Source organism: Ctenocephalides felis, unplaced genomic scaffold, assembly GCF_003426905.1.
Source record: "Ctenocephalides felis isolate EL2017-DRISC unplaced genomic scaffold, ASM342690v1 CF-g0.4_SCAFFOLD_03570, whole genome shotgun sequence".
NCBI classification, from domain to species: domain Eukaryota; kingdom Metazoa; phylum Arthropoda; class Insecta; order Siphonaptera; family Pulicidae; genus Ctenocephalides; species Ctenocephalides felis.
Window position 1 is genome coordinate 11,819,003 of NW_020539724.1, and position 13,357 is coordinate 11,832,359.

Below are 13,357 nucleotides of genomic sequence, written 5' to 3' on the forward strand. Positions count from 1 at the left end.
TTCTATTATTTCTTTGACAAATTGTTTTCAATCTTAGAATTACATATATTGATTTGTGTCTTAGGGCAATGGAGAGTTAAATCATCGTTTGCTTGAAGGATAAATCGACTCCACATATTCGTCTTACAATAGTAGAAGGTAGAAGGTAAAAGATTCTGAATTTAATTATAAATACGATATATCTTATTGTTATTGGAAAAGATATATAGTGACAAGCAATTATAATTGTATATAATAGCACATACAGATACATACAGATATGTATAAAACAGGATTAATCAATAATAATCAATTGATGAGGATCCAGCAACATTAGCTATATATAATTGTTCGCAGTGTTTGGTGATATTATGATTTAAGAAAAGAATATGATATAAATTATATAGTTTAAAATTTCAATTTTTGTTCCAACTATTATTAAAATATCTAGTTATATTACATAATTATGTATCTAATGAAAGACCATCAGTATGATGACAAATGATATTAGAGTATGAAAAATAAATAATACAGTAACTATTGTTGTTACTTTAGATTAGATGAAACAATTGTTTAAGTTATGAAATGTATATGTACAACTTTACACAATTAGAACAATTAGAATAAATTTAATTTATTATTTTTATTAAGTTTATGGGCCTTATAAATAATTAACATTATGAATAAATTTATTTGATTGAAATCAATCAATCAATCGATATTAATTAATATTTATTGATGATATGTGTGGAATACAATTAAATATTCAGTGCAAGTTGTAATGGAATGGTATATAAATAATAAATAAATCCTTAGGTATTACAAATTTAATGAAAGTAAAAAATCATATTTAGATAAAAAAACATATAAAATACACTCACCTTATTATTCGGGGTCTAAAATCCTCTCTGGTCCATCTGAAGCCATAAACACGTGCTTTTCCAATATGAAACCAATTATTAAACCTCGGCGATAACAATCTTTATAGGATTGCCAAATACTATTTAATTAATTATATTTTAGGTAAAAATATTTTAATCACTTTGATAACTATTATATTTTAATTGTCTCAAAACTTATGTATGGGACAAAGACTAATAATGATTATTAGTTATGTAAAATCGTACGTAAAAGCACTTATTTGCACATTAACCACAACACTGCCTTAAAAATCGTGTTCTATATTAAAATCACCATAATTTTAGTGAAATTAGCATTAAACTTATAAAACTTACAAATACTTTAATTACACACAAATTACGATCCCGAAAAATACGTATCGACAAATTTGTAGTACACCGAACCGACTCCGAACTAAGAATGAATTCTAATTTGATTCCAAAGGGAAATTTACCTGATTGGAAAATAATTTTCTAATAAATAGTGTTGCAACTACCAAAAAAATCGATAAAATTTAGTATTATAATAAATATTAGTAAATTATGTAACAGAATTTGCATAAAATGATTACTGTGGCCTCTTACACCAGACAACGTGCCTTATAGTATAAATTTTATTAAACAAAAAAAATATATATAAGTATGTTCTTGAAAATACTTTAATTTCACAGGAAATAATTTATAGTTTATTTTCTTCCCATTACTATTTATATCAATGTTTTTTTTTTAAATTAAACAAATTAAAAATTAGCTTATTTTTGTAAAATGCATAATTGTTACACTGATGATTGAAAATATAACTACTTATGATAAATGGTTTTTAAATCTTAGAAATTGTGCAGCCGTTTTTTTTATAGAAAACGTTGAAGAAAAGACAAATTTTGGCTCACATACATTTTTCAATTTTATTCTCAAAGGCTTCAGAATAAGTTGAAACGTCAAGAAGACAAAATTTTAGCAATTCGGATTCTGCGGCAAAAACATAAAAGTCTTCTCAAACAGTGTATGGCTATTTTCATTAAAATTGCATCAACACTATTAAATCAAACAAATCATTATATGAAATCAACAAATTAAACAAATTAATATAAAAAAAACAATATTTTTATGACAAAAACTAACACAAAGTACATTTTATATACTGATGCAATATTATGGAAAATATAATTTGATATCTATCAATTACCAAGAGCTTTTAATAATATTGATTATTAATTTTTATTTAACAAATAAAAATTAATAATTGAATATTAATTCTTCAATTATTAAAGATAATCAAAAAGCCGAACCTGATTGAGAAATGTTCTTGAAACTTCTTATCCTGAAAATTGAAATATTGGGACAACGCTGCTGTAAAAAGAATTTCAATGGAATTAAGAAGATCAGTGGCTGCAAAAAACAAATATGCTTTTAAAAATATTTAAATACAATAAAAATAAATCTTCAATATACATTTGTTTATGTATCATTTATCAACTTCACAAAACTAACTTTATATAATCTAAAATTAAATATCTTTAGAACTAAATATTCGATATTAATATTTAAAAGTTGACTAAATATATATTACATTTTAGTACAAAAGACGCAACATAAATCACTGTGCCAATAAACGGCATATTAAAAAAAAATCAATATAAAATTCATTTCATTCCTATATACATTATATTTGGTATTATAAAATTAAGCTTCTTGAAAAACTAAAAAATCTTCACGTCCTGAGAACTTTTTAGCCAGAGTTAAACCAGCTTCCGTCGGTGAACTAAAGGCTATTTCATCTAAATCTAAAACTTTGCCAAACATAAAATTGCACCTCATGGCATTTAACATATGTGTTGCATATCCTTTTCGGCGAAAAGGGGGCGCGATCCAAAGCCGTGAGATACCACATCTACAAGGGTAAAAGATAGATTAAAAAAAAGTATGATAAAAAAATAGAATTGCTTGCTAAAGTTTTGCTCACTTGACATCAAATGATTCCTCAGTGCACAAATCTATACTGTCAATGCTGCTGATCATACGATGTGCTTTACTCAAAGTCTTTGCTAACAAGATTCCAATGATTTGTTTGGCATTGGCCATCAAATACACCTAGAACGAATTACATTATTAACTCAAATTCTTCAAAAGAGTTTTACAAACAAAAATTCAACTGACTTGAGATGATTCATCGAGTTCAAATGGTTCAGAGAAAGCTCCTATTTCATTATCAACAAGTTCTAGGACTTGTTGAACTCTGTTGAACCAGGATTTAGGAGAATTACATTTGATATGAATAACACGGCCAACATTCACTAGAACGCTTATGACGCTCTCATTCTTCCAGCCCTAAAAAAAATAAAGTAAAAATTGTTTTACGTAATTGATCAATAGTTTATAATTATGTCACATAAATATTATAAGACTTACTTTAAAGTTGAGAATATGAAGGGAATTGTGATAATTGTAATGAAACAATTCCTCATCTGGATCAGCAACCTAAAACAACATAAATATTTAAATAAAGAATATAATATAAAAATATATGTGTAAATTAATAATAAAAATCTAAAGTGTCCATTAATTAATAATAAAAATCTTGAATGTGTCTATTGGTCAATAATAAAAATTTAAAATGTGTCTATTAATTAATAATGAAAATCTAAAATGTGTCAATTAATAATAAAAATCTAAAATGTGTCAATTAATTATTAATAAAAATCTTAAATGTGTCAATTAATAAAAATCTTAAATATGTCAATAAATTAATAATAAAAATCCTAAATGTGTCTTAATAATAAAAATATAAAATGAGTGTATTAATTAATAATAAAAATCTAAAATGTGTCTATTAGTTAATAATGCAAATCTAAAATGTATCTATTGGTTAATAGTAAAAATCTAAAATGTGTCTATTAATGAATAATAAAAATCTAAAATGTGTCAATTAATAATAAAAATCTAAAATGTGTCTATTAATTTATAATGAAAATCTAAAATGTATCTATTGGTTAATAGTAAAAATCTAAAATGTGTATTAATTAATAATAAAAATCTAAAATGTGTATTAATTAATAATAAAAATCTAAAATGTGTATTAATTAATAATGAAAATCTAAAATGTGTCTATTAGTTAATAATAAAAATCTAAAATGCGTCTATTAATTAATAATGAAAATCTAAAATGTATATTAGTTAATAATAAAAATCTAAAATGCGTCTATTAGTTAATAATAAAGATCTAAAATGTATCTATTGGTTAATAATAAAAATCTAAAATGTGCCTATTAGTTAATAATAAAAATCTAAAATGTATCTATTGGTTAATAATAAAAATCTAAAATGTGCCTATTAGTTAATAATATAAATCTAAAATGTGCCTATTAATTAATAATAAAAACCTAAAATGTGTCTTATTTAATAATAAAAACCTAAAGTGTGTCTAATAATTAATAATAAAAATCTAAAGTGTGCATATTATTTAATAATAAAAACCTAAAATGTTTCTATTAGTTAATAATAAAAATCTTAAATGTGTCTTAATTAATCAAAAATGTAAACAGTGTCTATTAATTATAAACATATAAAATGTGTCTATAATTATTTATACCTCATATACAAAATCACATTCTGCACAATAAGTCAGTCCAATTTTCTTTTGACCAGCATCCAACTGATATTGAGGAATTTTATGAGGTTTCCACATCTTCTTGGAACGAGTTTTTTTAAAAGAATTATCATAAACATCTGCTGAACCTAAATCACAAGCATAAAGATTAAATCACATAATAAAGTTTAAATTTGAATCATTTATACTAACCACCATCAAATCCTTTATAGAACAATGGATATAGTTTATTATTATTATTCGTCTGTTCAGTTGATGCATTTGAGGCAATGGCAGGACTATCCAAAGCCATAACTGAGGTCATATTGCTCAATTGGCTTGTAGGTGATAATAAACCTGCATCAACATTGTTATTGTTGATGGATAGTTTTTGGCAATCAAGCACCAAACTATCCTCATTATCTAAAATTCGATTTGCAGTTTCTTCTTGCCATGATTCATCAGAATCTTTCCATTCAGAGAGCAACTTTTCAACTTCGCTCTGCACTTTGGTCAAATCACCTAGAATATAAAATACAGTTGTAAAATAAATAATATATAAATATAATAAATAAATAAGAATAATATATACTAACCATCAGCCTCTTTGAATGAGTCACTAGTATTAAAACTAAAGTCAGCACTTTTGTTAACTTCCTTTTCTTTATCATTTTTTGATTTGATATTTATAATCAAATTATCTTGTAATTTAACTAATTTATTTGCAAGTGATCTTTTACTCTTGAAGAACTTTCTTGCTGGACGATTTTCCTCATTTTCTTCATTGGAATTATCATTTTCAGTAATATTTAGAGATATAGAAAATTCATTCACAGGATTTCTATGTACAGTTTTTTCAGAAAAACAACTATTAAAAGATGTATTGAGTGTTTGATTATTATTAGAATTTGTTGCTAGTGGGTTATTATCAGTACCATTAATATTTTCAGTTGTAAATGAATTATTCAGATAACTATTTAAAGGTGAATTATCCATAATATTTAAAGCTGCTTTGAGCAATTGGGTTGTGTTTGGGCGCTTGGGTTTTGGTTTACGAATTTTATGTTGTACACCCAAATTAATTTGACCATCCTTTCTGGTTTTTCTGATGACTCGATGATTTTGAGATCTCCTTGCATGTGATCTATTTGTTAAATCATCATTCTTGATGGAACCAAAATAATTAGTAATTTTTGAAGACATTGTACTCTCTCTTTGTACTTGTGGATAAAATGATTTAGTTGAGAACAAAGATGTTCTTGCCTTAGGAGCTTGTTCTGTTAACTTAGGCACTTTGTTTTGAACAGTATCAAAGCAATCCTTCGACAAGTGTCTTTTCAGTTTAGACACATTCTCCTTCACATTCGATGAGCTCACTTCAGTTAAAGACTTTCTATGATACAACTTAGGTGGTTCAACATTCTCAAAGGAAATCTCATGTGGTGTCCTCAAATTAGCACTTGGAGAATGCTTCTCTGGAGTTTCAGGTACTATACTGTCTTCATCCAATATTGATTCAATATCTTCTTTATATATGGTGTTAATATTTCGATTCTCAATATTTTCTTTGTCATGCAAAGGATCTTTCCTAACAAATATACCAGAAAAACTTTTTCTTGGAGTTTCAGGATTTACATCCACCAATGGCATTCCCTCATCATCATCAATTTTACTAGCAAGATCTTCAAAACTTGTATATTCAGAAATATCTTTGCCCTTCTTAGCAAAAAATCTAGGTCGAGCCAGAAGTGCAGAAGGTGTATCTAATTAGTAATAGATTGTTAATATTGAAAATTGTTTTGGCAAGGACTTATAATTATATTCAAATAGTATTAAAGCTATTAAAAAATATTAAAAACATGCTTTCTCATGAATAATGATGCAAACTGGATATGAATATTTACTAGAAGTTGCTAGAAGAAAATGATCTTTATTATGCAGTCACCAGCTATAAAAAAATATCATTAAAGCATGCTTTATCATAGAAAATAAGGCAAATCGACTGAAGAAATGCTAGTAAAGCTTATACATTGAGCAAGTGAATTACATAGTTAATAAATGTATTATTATGTATGGTAATAACAATTAAATTACTAGTCATATAACACACATAAGAAAATCTCTAAGAATACAATTTTGATATGCAGCAAATAAATATTCTGATTTGAAAATATACATATTAAAAAGTGAGAAATTCAAGTAATATAATTTACCATATATACCATACAACCATATATATAAGCAAATACTGATTATGTCAGCAATTTTTAACTTATAGATTGTTAGAAGCATAATTATTATTATTAATTATTGCAATGTGTGACAATTAGTACCTATTACATTACTGAATAAAATGATCATGCTTCAATACTATTAATGCACCATGCTTCCGTTAACCAGTAACACCATTATTATTAATCATTTCCCACACTCTTTGAATGATTCCTGAATACAGACCTAAACAAGGGGTGTTATGGAAAGGAGAATCATAACGGTCTGGACTCGAACTCAATTCCAGTGGACTCATATGTCCTAAATCTGAAGAATTATCACTTAAATATAAGTGTCTGGATGAAGGTGTAGTTTCATCTGCCTCACAAACTGTCACAAGTTTATTATTAGCAATACGAGTAGATCGCCTTGGTGTATTTGTATCAATTTCAGAGAGGATAGAACCAAAAGGCTGTTTTCTGTTTAGAGGGCTAGGAAACAGCTCCCTTTTCCTAGCAGATAATTGTGGTGTTGGGGGGAACCGACAACCATGTGGTGTTTGAGCCATTCTAGAAGCTGGAAGGTTTGTTTAATAGACTTATGCAATTTAAAACAACATATTGAATAGAATAGAACATCTTTAGGTGCAAATTACATACATTTCATAAACCTGTAACTTTAGAGACTGCTGAAAATAATAATACAGAAAGTGATTTTTAAAAGCACATAAGTTACTAATGCATTTAGAACAAAATTAAATTTTCAAATACATTCAGTGCTTTAGATAGACCACGATATCTTACAATGTAAATTAACAAAACATTCAACATACTCAAAAAAATTTACATTGAGCTGTAAATATAACCTGTCGACGACGAGACGTTGAAGTAAATTTATTTTATACGTGTAAAAGATGGAAAACAATAATTACCTTATATAAATATCATGTAAACATATCTCGAACCACTCATTTAATTAACACTTTTACAATATTTAGCATCGCGCGCAACAATGAAATACGTTTATTGTACATTTAACCTGTTGACATGAACAAAACAAGAAAATAAAGCGCCATAAATGCAATGAAAGAAATTAGTGTTACCCGATGTTATGTTTTGGCGCCAGCACTGCACTCAAAAGAGCGCCAAATGCAATATTTTGAAAACGAAAATGCAATTGACAGTTGACAGATTACAAAAAATAATTCCTTAAAGCAAAGTTTAACTGAAATAAAATGTCAATGGTACAAGTAATATGATAATAATAATACCAACAGGTTGAATTTTACAATATTTATTAATAAAAAACAGGATTTATAATTTTGTACTCACAAGCATCAAAATTGAATCTTGGCCAGATTAAATAGTGAAGTGGATATTTATTGTTGAAGCTTTATGTAGTTCATATGAAAACAATATTTTTAATAATTTAAACTTTCTCTGTGTTCCGTTTTATGAAAGAAGAAACATATTTAATATGTTACTTCAAAGCCTTTATATTTTCCTCTAATTCTAATATTTCTCGTGAAGATCTTGCCATAGAATCATGTTGATAATTTAAATGTGCCAAAACAAGTTGCATCTTATTTAAATTAGCCAAACTGTTTTCAATAGCATTTTCTTGGGCCACGAAACCTCTTGCCGAATGCATCAAAACCTGGAATATAATAAATCAATTTTGAATATAATTTATAGTAAATGTAATATAGAATAATCAAACTTGTTATATTAAATACCTAAAAAATTGTATAAATACTGTATAAAGCTTGCTATATCAAATAATTAAAAATATTTAATAAATTCACTTCAACTAAAGGTTTAATGGTGGTAACTGTCAATGTCAACTTGACAGTTCAAATATTGGCATGTAATTGCGCAAATAAATTATATTAAATTGAAATTAGATTAATATAGAATTAAAAATGTATAAAAGGCTCGTTAAATTTTCCAGTTACACCGCTTTGTCAAAAAATGTTAAATTATATCCGTAAGAAATTAAATAACAATATATTCAATTATTAGCCATTTGAGGTTACTCAAATTGAAAATATTTATTTCAGATCTCAACCCACTGATACAAAACTGTATCACTCTTTATCAAGCAAAGGTTCTAATATAAATCTGGCAAAATTACAAACCCCATTATTTAGAAATATGTTCATCCAAACCCAAGATACTCCAAACCCAAACAGTCTTAAATTTTTCCCCGGAGTAGAAATATTAAAACCAGGCCACACGATGGATTTCCCTACAGCCAACGAAGCCTTCTGCAGCCCACTAGGTAAATAATATTTAAAAATCATCAAGATCCTTAATATAATCCTTGAACACATCAGGTAAATTATTGTTTCGAATTGAGGGAGTTAAGAGTGTATTTTTTGGACACGACTTTATAACAATAACTAAATTGAATGAAGATGTTGAATGGAAAGTACTTAAACCTGAATTATTTGCTACTATAATGGATTTCTTTGCAAGTGGTCTACCAGTTTTAACAGAAGCAAAACCTTCATCTGATACACGTGAGTATAAATATATTGATAGCATGAAGGACAATAATAATAATATCACGATATATAATAGAAATTAATGAAGAGGACTCAGAGACTGTTATGATGATCAAAGAGTTACTAGACACTCGGATTAGACCGACTGTTCAAGAAGATGGTGGTGATATAATATTTATGGGTTTCAAAGATGGAGTGGTAAATATGGATTCTATATTGCATATCATTTTCCAAAAATTATCTAATAAGTTAAACATCTATAGGTAAGTTTAAAAATGCAAGGCTCATGCTCAACATGTCCAAGTTCTGTCGTCACTTTGAAGAACGGTGTTCAAAATATGCTACAATTTTATATACCCGAGGTAGTACGAGTTGAAGAAGTTAAAGGACCAGAAGATGTTGTGTCAGAAATGCAGTTTAAAACGTTGGAGGCAAAAATTGAGAATAAATATGAAAGTAAAAAAATAATTGACTAATAGAACTAGTCAAATTTACAGCTTTAATCATTTCAGAACAAATACCTAAAATATATTCCTTAATTTTTTGCTTAATTTTAGTTTAATCGTAGTACAAATCACATAGTAATAACAAATTTGGTAATAAATTATAAATTCTAGGATATGCAGTAAGACTGAATGTTTGTTTTCTAGTAGGTTTACTTATAAAAATTATCATCGGACAAGATAATTAATACTTCTTCACTCATACCCAAAATTCTACAAACTTAAAAACTAAATAAAAAAAATATAGTTTAATACTAAGTTGAGTATGTTAAATTAATATATTTTTAACTCTTTCAGATGCAAAGAAATTTGTTATATATCAAAAGGAATGATTTGTAAATATATATATGTAAATGTTATAAAATTGTGCTTGTGTATATTTCAACTAGCAGTATGATTATATAAAATATATTTAGTAAATCACAATATTTATCTTTATTCTATAAGATCAGATTCATCCCATAGTTCCGAATCAAAGTTATGTTTTTTTAAACATGCATTATTTCTATCCTCAGGATTTGGCACTTGTGTGAATTTTCGTTTTATAATTTTATTTATGACATATATTTCTTTTTTAATATTTTCTTGTCCCACTTGTACAAATCATTTTGTTTTCTTTGTTTGTTTGTTACTTATTTCAAACAATACTTTATTCACTAAATCTGCAAACTCATACTTTTGTAAAACTACACAAGGTGTAAAAGTCTTTGGTTGAAAATAATTTAAAAAATCTTGTAATTCTTGAAAGCTTGCATGGCTAGAGTAACAAACTCGCACACAGTTCTTATTTATATTTGAGATTGGTTTATCTTTCTGCCAATTCTTCCAAAACATTGCAGATGGTTTAATAAGCAATTTAATCTTATTACTACCTTCATGATAATCCTCACACGATTTATTATACTGGCATGCATGAATTCTTGTAACTGATGCATCTAATGTGACCGATTTGTCTATTTCTGATATATATTTATATTGATCAAATAAATCCTGTGATACATGAATCGGCATAGATGTCCTTTTCGCTAGTTCAATAAATACAAATTCAGATCCATACTTTGCAGGTAATTGTAATAGAACTATATTTTTGCTGTTTGATTTTAACCATTTATTTGATATCCTAAAAATTTCTTCGAAGCTTTCAAACTGTGATGGAAAATATTTGTAATCCTCATCAAAAAAAGTTGTATCTAAATAAATATTGTTGAATATTTTGGGTGTTCCTTGGGCAGTATGCAGTCTTTGCATTTTTTTGTAAGAACCTACAGACAACCTTATGTCTCCTGTGTATAAAATTTTAGAGGTATTTGTTTCAAATAGAAACATAACAGATCCTGGACAATGTCCTGCAGGCAGCGCGGTAACATACAGAGATTCATCTTGACTATCATTTAGTAAATGGATTAATTTAGGATCTACAAATATATAAAGGTGTGAAATATCTTAATAATCTATAAATTTATATCAATTGCAACGTACGTCCTATGTCTAATTCGACTAAATGGTCTTCAAGTCTGGGAAATTGTTGTTTTAAAAACACAACTGATATAGGACTTGCATATAACTTCCCAGGAAAGTCGACGGTCTCCTCTGAGGCTTCTTTGAGTCCTACCATATGATCTTGATGGCAATGGGATAGAAAAAATAAGGAGGATTCGAGATTTTGGGGCAGAAATTTGTCTACTGATATACCAGGGATTTCGGGGATAAATCCATCGAAAGTACTCATTGTATAAAGGATATAGTATTTGATGTGACTTTATTTATGTTGACTTGATATAAACGAACTGGAAAATCAAAATTAAGGTTAAACGCATAGAGATGTATCTGAGTTAGAGATGACCCTCTCAGTAGTAGTACAAAGGTGATTAAAATTTGAAATGGTGTTAACTCAAAACGGATCCTTGGGGAGCGGATTTTTAAATTATCCTTAGCACTCTATGGCTCTATCCTATTTTTTATAACATCTCAGATACTTTTAGATTCAAATTTAATGAATAAATTATTATTATGTTAATGAGTAAAGATAAAAACCTCGGTAGAACGCGATCCTCTCACAATCTGCCGCGCCACGGACGCCGCGTTCTGTACATTAACTTGGACCCGCTCTGCCAGCCGGCGCTTCGAGTCGCTGAACAAGGACCTCGCGCTACTACTCGAAGCCGAAGCCATCGTGGATTACACTGACTCTATAAATAAGAAAAATAGAAAAACATTAAAATAGTATTAATAAATATAATGTATCATTCTTACGATCAAATATTGTAAAAGAAATTTTATATACCGTTTCACAAAAGCATAGCAAAAATGTAAACGATCAATAACTAGGTGCCTCGGCCTCGGCTACTCTACTAACTCTACACCTCAATGCTTAAACGTAGACTCAATCCATCATTTGTTCTCTATTATCTATTATATGATCCATTTGATGATAATTTCATTAAAATTTCTTATTGTTAATAATAATTGTATAAAATCTCCATTAATTTGCTTCTTTTTTGCAAAGGATTGAGTTTTTTTTTTAATTTTTCATTGCAGTTTATAATTTTAGTTAACATAAACTGCAACGGTGTGTGCTCTGCACTTTGTACACTTACATACTCTATTATCTGATACTAATTTCGCTAAAAAAAATTGTAAATGTAACTTTTACCTCATATGTACGCTATTATCTGATAAATTTTATAATTAAAAAAATTTTTTTTGTTAAACATAATTGTATGTAACATTGTATTGTAACATTTACCCCAAGTACTCTATCATCTGGTACATTTGATAGTTCATCAAAAAAAAAAAATTGTTTGTTTAAAATAATTGCATGTAACTTTTACCAATTTGGTGAATTTTTTAGAATTTCACTTAACATAAACTGTTACTGTGTTATATACATTTTGTGCATTCATATGTACTCTATTATCTGATATATATTATTTTCATATCTCACACAGACAGAGGTGCCTGGTATGAGAGATTATGGAAACAGTTTTCATATTTTATACTATTTCATTAATATAATATCTATTATAATTAAAATATCTTTATATAACTCTTTAGTCTTCTTTGTCTTCAATTTCCTTATAATATTTCTTTATTTTTCTTTTAAATTTATCGTCATCATTATGGTCATCCTTTTTAATAGTAATTTTTTTGTTAAAGCATTGATACATTTTTTTAATAATATTTTTTTTTGTTGATGCGTGAGTTATACGAATATTTTTTCAATTTTCACATTAATAATTCAATTTAATACCATCAGTTCACTTATCTCATTGCTCTATTTGATTGTCTTTTAGTTAACTTAAAGAGCAACAGTGTGTGCTTCATTTCAATAATAATTTTTATTTATTTAATTTTTATGTTTATTTATCTATAGTGTGCTTTGCACTTTGTGCACTCATATGTACTCTATTATCTGTTACATTTGATAATTCCATTAAAAAGAAATTTGTTAAAAATAATTGTATGTAACTTTTACCTCACGTACTCTATTATCTGATACATTTGATAATTCCACTAAAAAATATTTTTGTATGTAACTTTTACCAATTTGGTGCTTTTTAAAAACTGTAACTGGGATTATATACATTTTGAGCATTTATATGTACTCTCTCTCTCTTCCATGTTGCAGCAATGCCCAAGATCAGATTTGAAATTTAATAAAATTCTGATATAC

The 13,357-nt window shown here is 27.2% G+C and overlaps 4 protein-coding genes across 5 annotated transcripts in view; 2 read left to right on the plus strand and 2 right to left on the minus strand.

Moving 5' to 3' along the window:
* Window positions 1–13,357, plus strand: part of LOC113383358 (transcription factor AP-2-epsilon) — a 540,995-nt gene that overhangs the window by 325,802 nt on the left and 201,836 nt on the right. The gene's annotated exons all lie outside the window — the stretch shown is intronic.
* Window positions 2,479–7,747, minus strand: LOC113383357 (N-acetyltransferase ESCO2-like). The gene is made up of 9 exons (XM_026621628.1): window positions 7,607–7,747; window positions 6,922–7,251; window positions 5,061–6,227; window positions 4,678–4,986; window positions 4,468–4,613; window positions 3,288–3,356; window positions 3,036–3,206; window positions 2,842–2,969; window positions 2,479–2,769 (listed from the first exon to the last, which is right to left on the minus strand). Exons 2-9 carry the CDS (start codon window positions 7,241–7,243, stop codon window positions 2,562–2,564), a joined length of 2,520 nt encoding a protein of 839 aa, XP_026477413.1. The 5' UTR covers window positions 7,244–7,251; window positions 7,607–7,747; the 3' UTR covers window positions 2,479–2,561.
* Window positions 8,032–11,856, minus strand: LOC113383362. Its single transcript, XM_026621634.1, has 2 exons — window positions 11,719–11,856; window positions 8,032–8,331 (listed from the first exon to the last, which is right to left on the minus strand). The coding sequence occupies exons 1-2, from the start codon at window positions 11,854–11,856 to the stop codon at window positions 8,155–8,157; spliced, it is 315 nt and encodes a 104-aa protein (XP_026477419.1). The 3' UTR covers window positions 8,032–8,154.
* On the plus strand, window positions 8,527–9,694 carry LOC113383359 (NFU1 iron-sulfur cluster scaffold homolog, mitochondrial-like). Its single transcript, XM_026621631.1, has 5 exons — window positions 8,527–8,661; window positions 8,735–8,955; window positions 9,011–9,196; window positions 9,258–9,379; window positions 9,445–9,694. Exons 1-5 carry the CDS (start codon window positions 8,597–8,599, stop codon window positions 9,655–9,657), a joined length of 807 nt encoding a protein of 268 aa, XP_026477416.1. The 5' UTR covers window positions 8,527–8,596; the 3' UTR covers window positions 9,658–9,694.

What these genes read in the sequence shown, in the direction of transcription:
- LOC113383357 (XM_026621628.1), bottom strand. Translation starts at nt 7,243, where the DNA reads ATGGCTCAAACACCACATGGTTGTCGGTTCCCCCCAACACCACAATTA. An exon ending in AATGTGATTTTGTATATGAG is followed by an intron (nt 3,357 to 4,467) that starts GTATAAATAATT and finishes ATGTTGTTTTAG; the next exon opens with GTTGCTGATCCAGATGAGGA. An exon ending in TTCATATTCTCAACTTTAAA is followed by an intron (nt 3,207 to 3,287) that starts GTAAGTCTTATA and finishes TATTTTTTTTAG; the next exon opens with GGCTGGAAGAATGAGAGCGT.
- LOC113383359 (XM_026621631.1), top strand. Translation starts at nt 8,597, where the DNA reads ATGTATAAAAGGCTCGTTAAATTTTCCAGTTACACCGCTTTGTCAAAA. An exon ending in AAAACCTTCATCTGATACAC is followed by an intron (nt 9,197 to 9,257) that starts GTGAGTATAAAT and finishes GATATATAATAG; the next exon opens with AAATTAATGAAGAGGACTCA. An exon ending in TGGGTTTCAAAGATGGAGTG is followed by an intron (nt 9,380 to 9,444) that starts GTAAATATGGAT and finishes AAACATCTATAG; the next exon opens with GTAAGTTTAAAAATGCAAGG.
- LOC113383362 (XM_026621634.1), bottom strand. Translation starts at nt 11,856, where the DNA reads ATGGCTTCGGCTTCGAGTAGTAGCGCGAGGTCCTTGTTCAGCGACTCG. An exon ending in GAGGATCGCGTTCTACCGAG is followed by an intron (nt 8,332 to 11,718) that starts GTTTTTATCTTT and finishes ATTATATTCCAG; the next exon opens with GTTTTGATGCATTCGGCAAG.